This window comes from Centropristis striata, chromosome 22, assembly GCF_030273125.1.
Source record: "Centropristis striata isolate RG_2023a ecotype Rhode Island chromosome 22, C.striata_1.0, whole genome shotgun sequence".
Lineage (NCBI taxonomy): Eukaryota > Metazoa > Chordata > Actinopteri > Perciformes > Serranidae > Centropristis > Centropristis striata.
This window is the reverse complement of record NC_081538.1, coordinates 2,525,075-2,537,252: the sequence shown is the minus strand read 5'-3', so window position 1 is coordinate 2,537,252 and position 12,178 is coordinate 2,525,075. Positions and strand designations below refer to the sequence as shown.

Sequence of the window (12,178 nt, the reverse complement as noted above, 5' to 3'; positions counted from 1 at the left end):
TCATTGTTTTGCATCTCTTTGTAGTCATTTTGTTTCTCTTTGTGGTTGTTTACCCATTCTGAGTCTCCTTGTGATCTCTTTGCAGCTGATATGCATCTATTTGTATTTGTTTTGTGTCTCTTTGTAGTCATGTTGTGTCTCTTTGTGGTTGTTTGAAGCTGTTTTGCATCTCTTTGTAGTTATTATGCATCTCTTTGTGTTTTTTTGCCCCTTCTGGTAGTAGCACTGATTCTTTTTGTGGTCTCTTTGTAGCTGTTTTGCATCTATTTGTATTTGTTTTGTCTCTTTGTAGTCATTGTGTGTCTCTCTGTGGTTGTTTGCCCATTCTGAGTCTCCTTGTGGCCTCTTTGCATCTCTTTGTGGTTGTTTTGCCCCTTGTGGTAGTAGCTCTGAATCATTTGATGGTCTCTTTGTAGCTATTTTGCATCTCTTTGTATTTGTTCTGTGTCTTTGTAGTCATGTTGTGTCTCTTTGTGGTTGTTTTGCATAAAATATGTGGTTGTTTGCAGTTGTTTTACATCTTTTGTAGTTATTTTGTCTCTTTATAGTCACTTGTTGAGGTTGTTTTATGTCTCTTTGTAGTCATTTTGTGTTTCTTTGTGGTTGTCAAGTGCCTTAGACTGATTCTTTGCTGGGCATTTTAAGCCACTGGGAGGAGACAAAACAAAAACAAATCATAAATGTCTTCTATTAGTAGTTGTTTGCCTTATGATAAAATGAGACCTGCCCATTAATCTGAATGACAAGTGTGGGCAGTAACAGGAGGGTGGCTGCATGGTGTCGGGCTGTGGAGAGGCGGTGTTGGTGCCAAGTGTCCGGTGCTTGATAAGAAGAGAAAGCCATGCGTAATTGTTAGTGCATGTGGTGGGTAGAGAGGGCGCCCGGAAACCCATTTGTGCGTCAGAAACACAAACACACACACACAAACACACACTGTAAAAAATGCCATTAACTGTAATCCACACTTCAGCATCCGTGTTATTTGTATTTTTCTTGTAAAAGAACATTTGAACAGTGGATTTGATTAGACTTTTATCTCACTTTTGTCCGAATTTTCACCGAAATATTAATTTAAATCTGTTGAAATGAAGCAGAATACAGAATGACAGATATCCCCAAAGTAATCCTAGAAAATGACACACATAAATGATTAAAATGCACGGATGATTTAAAGATCTCCCCCACTTTAAATCACTTTCCCACGTGTTTAACAGTAACACCGCTCATAGCTGCTAAACGGCGCTGATGATGTTTTTTGCAGTGTGCGGAGAGGCACCGCTCTGCCGGCCAAGCTGAGGATCTAAATGCGCCCTCCCCCTTTTTCCTTTTATTTTTTGACACGCTGTAGATCTGCTCTAATAGCCTATCGCAGTTTGAGACCCTCACTTAACAGTCACACACATACACACACACGGCTGAACCAAAAAAAGCACACTGCTGAACTCCACCGGTGGGGGGGACACAGATACCAGATGAGATTTGTTTCCAAACGCGCACCGATGGCGGTGTGAGGCGTTTGGCTGAGAAGTACGCACGGCGTTTGTGGATTTGTGAAACCCATTTTTTTTGGTGTGCATCTTCTTCCTGTCTGGATCCTGCTTGCGGGGGAATAAACAAAGCTATGGATTACTCAGTCTGCTTACTTTTACTCCTGTCAACCATTTCGTCTGTGTCGACCGGAGAATTCCCAACAGCGCAGATGTGAGTACAGCTTCATAACAGCCTGTTGGCTTTTGAAAAAGTCTTGGATAATATGCTGCTGTGTGGGAGAAATTGCAGCCTTTGCTTCTTTCACAGTAAAAAATGCATTTCCTGATGTCTCTGCTATTCACTGAAAGATAAAAGTTATTAAAATATCTTTCAATTCGAATTGTAAGGCAGTTTGCTGGAACATTATCCTCTAAGCGTCTCAGCAGAAGCAAAAAGCGCTTTCCTTCCTGCCAAGTGATGATGATTGCACATTACTTCAGATACAACTTTACCATGTGAAACATGAGATCTAAAGCTACTGTCCATTTGTTGCCAGCTGCAGCAGGGTGGCATGTGGCGTGCTGTCAAATGAATCACCCCAGGGAGGAGGGCTGGGGGCTGAATGTGGCTCAGGGCTGCCCAAACTTTTCCTGTAGCATCACCACAAACGGGCGTAATGTGTGTCATGCATCCATATTTTTTGTGGATAAATCTGATTCATTTTGTGGTAAAAGACAGTTGACAGTTTATGCCATTTTTGTCAAGTAAGATGATATAAAGGTTCACTGGTTCCAGCTTCTGACATGTGGATATCTGGTAGTTTTCTCTGTCTAGTAATGTCAATGATAATACATGGAATATTTTGGGATTTTAGGACAAAACAAACAATATAAGAAGGTCACCTTTTATTGACAGATTTATTGATTAGCCTATTACAGAAAATAATGGATGGAAAACTCAGGAATGGAAATAATAGTCAGTGGCTCCTCTTAAATTAAATATTAGTGGACTCAAACTAAAATGTATTTTTTTTGCACATCATTTGGGCAACTTGTAAGATTTGTGGCCAGACTTCACTTGGAAAACTTGTTTTATTACAGTACCTATTGGTTTGTTATTATCTGCAATTGTCTGTCAATTTCAAGAAATTTCTACAACTTAAACGACTTTATCCCTCTGAATATGGAAGTATTTATTTTCAACACACAGGATAGTGATTCAGCTTTACTATGCCAGTATTTATTTCTCCCAAAAACGCTCTTCTTGACCCGCTGGGTGGGTTATGAACTTGAGATAAAGTAGAGGTATCATTCTCCGTCTAAATCTGACTCCTGACCTCTGTATTTATAGTGCAACATTAATAGATGTAACAGATGATATGTCCACAGCTCCTAAATGAAACAAATGTGTAGGTGTGTCGGCCTGTTTCAGCTACCATGCTGCATCTCACACTTAATCAACAGGTTTAAGATGTTCCAGATGGTTCTAGCGGTGGCTGGACTACAGCATTTGGTTTTGAATGCAGCCCAAAGTACGGTCCCCTAGAGAGGTGGTGAGCCATGATGGCACTCAGCCTAATGGCCGAGAACAATGATGTCAGACTAGCAGAGTGGCCTGCCCACTCCCTATATTTCATGGGCACTAAGTGGATTGATCTGTGGGTTGTGTACATGATATTCACACAGGCTTGGCGAGCTGCAGACCCACTTTCACTGACATAGTTGACTTACTGAGTGGAATTGGCAATGTGTGCTGGGAAAAAAAAACAACAATATTAAAATTCACAACAAGATTGGCAGGGGCTTTTCTTTTTAATTAGGAAAACTTCATTTGCAGGAAAAGACGATGCCAGAATCAAACTAGAGAACACTCTGTCGCCGTCTCACGAGTCTCTATTTTGACATCTGCTTCTTGGCCATCAGGAATAATGACAATTTCTTGCTTTGGAAAAAAAAAAAAAAATCCTCCTATTTTCACTGTGTCCCTGTGTTTAAGTGTAGACAGTCGTACTCTGTGGACTCTGTGGTGATGGTGATTTTGAGTGACAAGCTTCATGTTGACTCCTCAAGGTGAAAGTCCCAGAGAGAAGCAGAGAAACAAGAAGGGCAGGGATGGAGAGACTGACCCACTGTGTTCCCCTTCAGGATATTCAGAGATGTGGATGTGCATGGTCTTAAGTCACTCAGTGTTTTGTGACCAAAGATCAAATTTTAAGCTTAAGAATGTCTGAGAAATATACTGTAGGTAATATAGTCTAGACGGAATTGTCCAAAAAGTGAAAGTGAGGAGCATTTATGGCTACAAGTCGGGAACTGGCCTACTTTACTTATTTCATGGGTGCTGAATCCAAAAAAAAAAGGTTCCCAAGCGAAAGTTCCCTACGCTGTTAGTTTGTGCAGGAAACATTAGGTTTAGCGGCTAGCTAATTAGCTTGCTACGGTTCTCCTTTTAGCACCAAGGCGCAGAGAGAGCAATGGAGCCTTTAAATTAAGTTTTACCACACAGGACATTGTTTTATTTGTTAATTTAGTCATTTGTAGGTATGTAGATCTTCTAAAAGGAATGTTTAGCTTGAAATAAATAAATAAATATCGACATCCAGTACAAGTAGCTTAGTTATGGCTGTCCTTGTACTGGTTTGCATTCTTATGGGCATAAACCTATGTTTTTTTCAACATGGTCTCACAGGAATCCGTGAAATAGCCACGGATTTGCTTAACTCAAAATCTGTGGAATAGCCACGGAATCACTCAAATTTCCGTGAAACTGACACGGATTTCGCTACAATGCAAGTTAATGACAGTCATATCCCGTGGCTATTCCAACATACAAAGTGATTATGTACATTCACTGAGTGAATATTTAGAAAATAAAACATATATTTCTCGCTAGAAATGTGATCAAAATCCATTTTTATGCAGAAACAAAGTCAAAATATTGATTTTTCACTAAAAATGAGAGAACTGTCCGCCATGTTTTTTGTTCTGACCGCCGGGACCTTGAAAGTCACGTGACTTGGAACAAACCAATAGCCACGGGATATGACTGTCATTAACTTGCATTGTAGCGAAATCCGTGTCAGTTTCACGGAAATTTGAGTGATTCCGTGGCTATTCCACGGATTTTGAGTTAAGCAAATCCGTGGCTATTTCACGGATTCCTGTGAGACCAGGTTCGTTTTTTTAGAAGGAATATTGAGACATATTTGACCAACTTGGACAGCCCCAATTTGCATGCAGAATGTGCACACTGGCATTGCCATATCTCCCTTTCTTTTTTTTCTGTCTCTCTTTCTCACCTCCCTGTCTCATGGCTTGAAGTGTGACTGTATCTCTGGGCTCCATCCCTAACCTCAGATGCCAGCATCTGTCTGCTTCAGATCTCCATGTCCCCTCTCTTTCTCTCAGCCCTCCCACCATCCCTTCTCTCCATCTTCCTCATCGCTCTCCCTTTTCCGTCCTGTTCATCCTCTGTCCGTCTTCTTTCCGTCGTCCGGCTTCCTATGTATCTCTTTGTCTCTTTCTCCTTTTCCTTCGTTGCCTGAAGGCAGATGATTAACATCATCGAATCTGAAATGCAAAGTCTGATGTCATAAGACTTGTGCCCCAGAGATCTCGGTGCCAGCTAGCACATTGAGAGATCAGGGGAGATAAAAAAGAAAAGATAGACATGGAGAGAAAAAGAGACGACAAGGAAATCCAGACGACTTGGCCTTCTTGATCCCATATGTCTATTCTATATGGACATTTTACTTTCTGTTTACTGTTGCCACCCTCGCAGCCAAAAAACACAAGACATGTCCAAATCTTTGTGTCATCATCACGTGCCAACACATTGTGCTGAATCCAGCCATCCATGGCGAGACGTGATCATATGCTTCTTTCTGGCTTTCGCCTTACTCACTGACAGACATATTTTGTCTCTATCTTCCCTTTTTCCACAGTTTCTGTCACCCTCTGCTCCATTTCTACCACTCTCACTTGCTTTTTTTTTTCCTTTTTTTTTTTTAAAGGCTAACTAGATTTCATGCTCAACCAGCTAAAGAGCCATGGTTCTCGTGTTCTGCTCGTCTCTAGCGATCAGTGGGCATAATGTGAGGAGGCACTTCATCCGAACAGAGAGCAGCATGGGCAGTGTAGAGCAGGGAGAGTGTAAAGATTTATAGAATAGGTTCCTGGGCTATGAATTATTATAAGCAAACAGGCGCTAGAGTGGTGCCAATCATCTCATAAAACTCTTTGCACGAAAGAGAATCTGCATATTGTCAAATGTCTACACTGTAAAAAAAAAATCTGTTAAATTTACGGTAAATTACCGGCAGCTATGGTTGCCAGAACTTCCCCGTAAAAAATACAGTGAGGGGGTTTTCTACTGTAAATTTAAATATCAGCAAAAACTAATTTAGACTGAATATTCTCGTTATTTTTAAGGTAATTGTGTCATTCATTCACACCATGGCAATCATGGCAAATCTCCATTAACTTTACATGAAAATGTTATATTTTTACAGCAAAACTGTGCGTTTCCCACAGTTCATGGCAGTAAAAGTAAAAATTGTGCTATTCCTTGATTTACGGTAATTAAAAGTGTCTACTACGGTGATACACAATTTTTTATTTTACGCCCCATTCCTGATGCAATTTGACAGTGTTTTACTGTAATTTCTACAAACATTTTTTACAGTGTACACTGTAAAACCTGACAAGTTAGTTCAACTTAAACTGTTAAAGGAAGATTTATTTTTAAAGCTGTCAATGCAGATTCTTTGAATATTAATCAATTTAGGATGCTTATTAAACGTTATTTTGTTTTGGAAGGTTATATTGCTAATAGGAATGGTGATGTTGGACGGTATTTGGAAAGGTGGGAAAGGTTTATTGAAGTGGAAGGCTGGCATTTAATTTAACTTAACCCTTTTTTAATTTTCTCTTAGGTTATCCAGTTTACTGATATACTGGATGTTTTATGTGGTAATTATGTTTGATGTTTGTTTGTGTCTTGTTTAGTTTTGATGTGTTAAGGTTTTTGTTTATTATTGTGGTTTTATTTATTCATTTGGGTTGGTTTTGTGATTTTGTTGTTGTGTTTTTTGTTTTGTTTTTGTTTTTCTCTCTGTGTTTGTTCATTGGTGATTTGTGTTGTGTTTTGTCTAAATTAATAAAATAAAATAAAAACTGTTAAAGGAAACCGATTGCCTTGAACCATTTAAGTTTAGTAACTTAAATAAATCAAGTAAACACTTTTATGTAAGTAAAGATAACTCATATGTCTAGATCTAAATCTAAACGAGAGCTAGCACCTATTAAAAGCTACTACAGTGTTAGAGACATACAAGAAGAGTAATTTAAGTGAAAATGTGTTTGATAAGCTTATATTGATTCATGTGCCAATGTTCTGTGATTAACTTTAAATCTTAACACTGTCATAATTCAAATTATGTCACAGTAATTATTAGTTTTTATTGGGCATTGCATAATCAACAGAAATAACATAAAAGACATACCCATAAAAACTAATTACAAATAAAACTTGTACTTAAAATGTTACATATTTTAGCAGCACTCAAAACAAAAGAGTTATTACATCAGTTATTCATTTCTAAGTTCAGTTAATTCAGGTAAATGACTAACCCCGTGTGATTTTTTTAGATTTAAGTTATGTCTACTTAACTCTTTTAGTAAGATGTACTGTTAGGTTTTACAGTGTAACTATTCCTTATTTTCCCCCAACTTTACTGGATTTTTGGGGCCGATACTGATATTGTGGCTAAAAAGATTATTTAAATGTATTTCTATATTAATATATCTCCAATATATCTCTCATAGGCCATATTGGCCAACCAATTCATCCATCTGGCTACTGATATTGTGGCTAAAAAGATTATTTAAATGTATTTCTATATTAATATATCTCCAATATATCTCTCATAGGCCATATTGGCTAACCAATTCATCAATCTGGCTACTGATATTGTGGCTAAAAAGATTATTTAAATGTATTTCTATATTAATATATCTCCAATATATCTCTCATAGGCCATATTGGCCAACCAATTCATCCATCTGGCTACTGATATTGAGGCTAAAAAGATTATTTAAATGTATTTCTATATTAATATATCTCCAATATATCTCTCATAGGCCATATTGGCCAACCAATTCATCCATCTGGCTACTGATATTGTGGCTAAAAAGATTATTTAAATGTATTTCTATATTAATATATCTCCAATATATCTCTCATAGGCCATATTGGCTAACCAATTCATCCATCTGGCTCTGATATTGTGGTTAAAAAGATTATTTAAATGTATTTCTATATTAATATATCTCCAATATATCTCTCATAGGCGATATTGGCCAACCAATTCATCCATCTGGCTACTGATATTGTGGCTAAAAAGATTATTTAAATGTATTTCTATACTAATAAATCTCCAATATATCTCTCATAGGCCATATTGGCCAACCAATTCATCCATCTGGCTCTGATTTGGGTTTCTGTTTGTTTTTTGAGTGGGAAATAGGGTCGAACTACCTTCTGTTCTCGGTGCTTTCTTTGAGAATTTAATGAATCAGGTGCCATGTCCTTGATGGTAGTTTAGATTTCAGCCTTTTTTTTTCCAGCAGGATGTCTTCGTTTCAGTCCTGACACTTGTTACATCCCAGTAGCTCCAACACTGACAGTGGCCTGTAATAAATATGGCACAGTTCCCACTTGAGGCCAGCCATATGCATCTTATTTCATGGCCAAACTTCCTCCGGACCCCAGATGCAGTGCTGCTGAATGGCTCGCTCATTAAATGTGATATATTGCGACAATAAACGCTATAGAAATATGGAGATAAAGAAGATAATCATGACTTTAATCTGCAATGTTGTGATCAGACAAATCCTGCAGTCATGATTTAAAACTTGGCTTGCAGCAAAGAGAACTTGTTAATGCGTCATTGTGGCGCTGTGGAAGATTTGAACCAGAAAATGTGCCTGTATCCCTGGAAAATCACACTGGCTACAGTCACAGTGTCCGACACGTTTGTGTTTTATTAAATTTCTACAAATTCTGTTTTATTTTTGTCAATGGATAAAGCTGCAGGCCCTTTTGCCGTGATTGAATCACAGAGCCTTGATCTTGTTTCTTGCTTTGGGAACGACAGAGAGATTTAAAACGTCTCATCTAATATAATCAAGGCATGAGTAAAGTAAAAAAAAATTGACAAATTAGATTTTCCCTCGACTTTGATATCCGTGTCAAATCTAACTTGGATTATGACACTGATAAACAGGGAGGTTTGAGGAGGATGAAAAGTAATGAGCACATGGACATGATCAGCTCAGGCTTGTATACACTGCAAAAAAGCCAACTTGTATTTTTTGGCCTAAAACAGTGATTTAAGTTGGTAAAACTTGGAAATATAAATTATTGACATTTAGGGCAATAATGTAAGTTAGCACAACAAAGGAAGCCAGTTGTCTGCTCAAAAACAAATTTGTGAGTTGTTGTTACTTATATCTTTAAGTTGGGGTTCACAACAAGGGACATTCTGATAACTCTTATTTGTTTATTGTGAAATCTGGTCATTAGCGAAAGCTAGCGGTTAACTGATGCTAGCGGCTAACTGATGCTAGCGGCTAACTGATGCTAGCGGTTAACTAATGCTAGCGGTTAACTGGTGCTAGCGGCTAACTGATGCTAGCGGCTAACTGATGCTAGCGGCACTGATTGTTACAGCTACAAGAGTAGCCATTAGCGTATCAATGCTAATTCAAAATTGTGGTCACAACATTAGCTGACATTTCATAGCGGCGTTACAATCGTGGCTCAGAGAAATTCAGAGTTGAGCAAACTCAAAAACAAAACTTAAAATATTTAGTTTAATTGTCCAACTTAAAATTTTATTGAAGTTTGTTGCCTTGAAATTTTGAGTTCACCCAACTTTTCTTTTTTTGCAGTGTAGCAATATAGCTTTAAATTTTGAACATTTACAATTTTAACAAGCTTCTGAACATTACCTCACAAATAGGACAGTCTTTAAGGGCTGAAATATTGCTAAATGTAAGTGAAAACCTGCTTTAATGGGGGTTTTTTGCACACTTGTGGGCAATGCAACAAGCTAAACACATCACTGACTAATTATGAAGTTCACCAAAAGACTGGTCACCGGGTTATTGCGGGGAAATATACTCATCCAACTTTTCTTTTTTTGCAGTGTAGAGTTTCCTTGGCTGTGATTTGCACCTCTCAGCCACAGGAGAGTTGCTAGCAGGTATATTTCAGGAGGCATTCTCCTGCTTTGAGTCAAGCAGCTGGCGGGCTATATCTGTTACCCACACATGTAAGGGGGCAAGATCTGTGCCCGTGGATAATGTTTACTCTCTTCTTGTTTTATTTCACTCTCACTCTGCACTCAAAAAAAGCAAACTGGGTGTCTGCTACCATCTCCTTAGTCTAACATTTAGCTTCCACTAAATAAAATTGTGTTTTGTGGTTTTAAAACATGTAGTTTTAGCATAAAATGCAACACTTTAAAATGTAATAGAATACTTTATGTGAAAACAACCTAATTAAATTGCTGAATATAATACTCTTTAAAAAATATTTATTTCCTGAATAATTTCTATTATGTTCATTTTCATATGATAAAGGTAATCTTTTAGGCTAAACCACTTCAACCTAACTTTGTTTTGTTGGCTCAGCACAATTAATTCCTGTACTGCACTATTTTAAAAAGTAGTTGTAACAACCCTATTAAATAAAGTAACTCTTGATAATGTCATACATGTTTAAATGGCCCAAGAAAATTATGTTCGTATGTTACAATTACCCTTACAAATCTAGTTGGACTGACCCGGGGTAATTAACAGTAACGCAAACATATCATGTTGACCCAACATATTTAGATTTTATTCACTCAACAAAACTGTTTCTCGCTAAATTAAAGCATTTTATTTAGGTGGAAATTATTTCCATAATTTTATTTCGTTCTGGGAACAAGTTATTTTTTTGAGTGTGCTTTTCTTTTGCCCTTTTCTTTCTCATTTTCCATCTTTTTCCTCCCTCATTTTCGCCCACTCACTCCCCTTTGCCCCTATCTCAGCCCTGGCTATATTTAGGCAAGCCTCTGCCTTTGGGGAAGGGACATTGAATGTCCTGATTCAGAGGTTGGTAAAGATACAGAACAGAGGGGTATAGAGTAGCAGGGGGGCTTCCCATAAATCTCCCCCCACTCATATTTCATTGTCCTTGTTAATATGTGGCCTCTGAGTGTTTCTCATGAACTCCATTTTTTAGAAAAAGTACCCCTGCCCTGTGTGTGAAAAGAAACGACGCAATCTAGGTTCTGTATTACTTCCCCACAATCCTTTGCCACAAGGAAATTCCCAAGAATTTTCCATTGCAGCGTTTCCCTGGCAACCCTGGGAATAGCTAACAGCTGTTTGGTCAGGAGCTCAGTCCCGTACAGGAAGAAGCACATCTGTATAACGTCACATAAAGCAGCACGGGGAGTGGAGTGTTGAGGCTGTGTTGTAAATCAGGCGTGTGGCGCTCCTTTCCTTGTTTCATTACTCATTTATTTATAAGCCTTTTGTATGTCTCAAGGGACATTAACAAAGAGCCGGCCAAACTAATCAATAGTCAATAAAGTGCAACAATGTGAAACACAGAGCACAAGACACAGCAGAGATAAAGGAGCAGAGGATGTTGAAAATCAAACCCTGAAGCCAGTTGTCACGGCAAGAATTTCTTGTCTTTAAGTTAACAATTACATATTTGTCTATGTAAATAATGCCACTCTTGGTGCTCATAAAGTCTCATTAATACTTATTTATAACATGTTGAATGCATGCACTTTATGTGATTTTTATGCACACTGTTCATTGCACCTTATTTGTTTCATAGCACCAACATTTTTATTTTTATACTGTATATTCATATTTATTCTGCACTGGAATTCTATTCTACTCCTTCTTTAGACACTTTATTTTTTATTGTATTTTTATTGTATTTTTATATTGCATTGCTTGAAGTATGCCTAGGTTGTTCTTTTTATTTAATTGTGTTGTCATTGTCTATGTGTGGAATGCTGCTGCTACACTGTAATTTCCCAGCTTGGGATGAATAAAGTCTATCTATCTATCTATCTATCTATCTATCTATCTATCTATCTATCTATCTATCTATCTATCTATCTATCTATCTATCTATCTATCTATCTATCTATCTATCTATCTATCTATCTATCTATCTATCTATCTATCTATCTATCTATCTATCTATCTATCTGTCTATCTATCTATCTATCTATCTATCTATCTATCTATCTATCTAAGAAAGGCATCATTAAGGTAATGAAGCATACCCAATGAGAAATCATGAGCATTATCATATATTTATTATCGTATAAGAAAAAGCCTTTTTGAAAAATATCTATCCATCTATCCATCCATCTGGGCCGGGTTGCGGGGGCAGCAGGCTAAGCAAAGTTCTCATGTACTGTTGTTGAAAAATATGCAATTTTAATTCATCAGTCAAACTATATATATGTATATGAATACAGATATGACCCCAAGTGTATTATAAGAATAGTTTGACATTTCAGGAAGTATGTTTATTCACATTCTTGCAGAAAGTTAGACGAAGACTAATAACACTTTCATATCTGCACGCTAAATATGAATGTACTGGAAATGGGGGAACAGCTTAAATA

General features: G+C 37.5%; 1 protein-coding gene across 1 annotated transcript in view; it reads left to right on the top strand.

Moving 5' to 3' along the window:
- Positions 1–1,331: 1,331 nt before the first annotated feature.
- Positions 1,332–12,178, top strand: part of cacna2d1a (calcium channel, voltage-dependent, alpha 2/delta subunit 1a) — a 158,113-nt gene continuing 147,266 nt past the window's right edge. Inside the window, exon 1 of the mRNA XM_059325449.1 lies at positions 1,332–1,701. Within this exon, the coding sequence (XP_059181432.1) occupies positions 1,622–1,701 (80 nt within the window). The 5' untranslated portion in view covers positions 1,332–1,621. The remainder of the gene's footprint in view (positions 1,702–12,178) is intronic.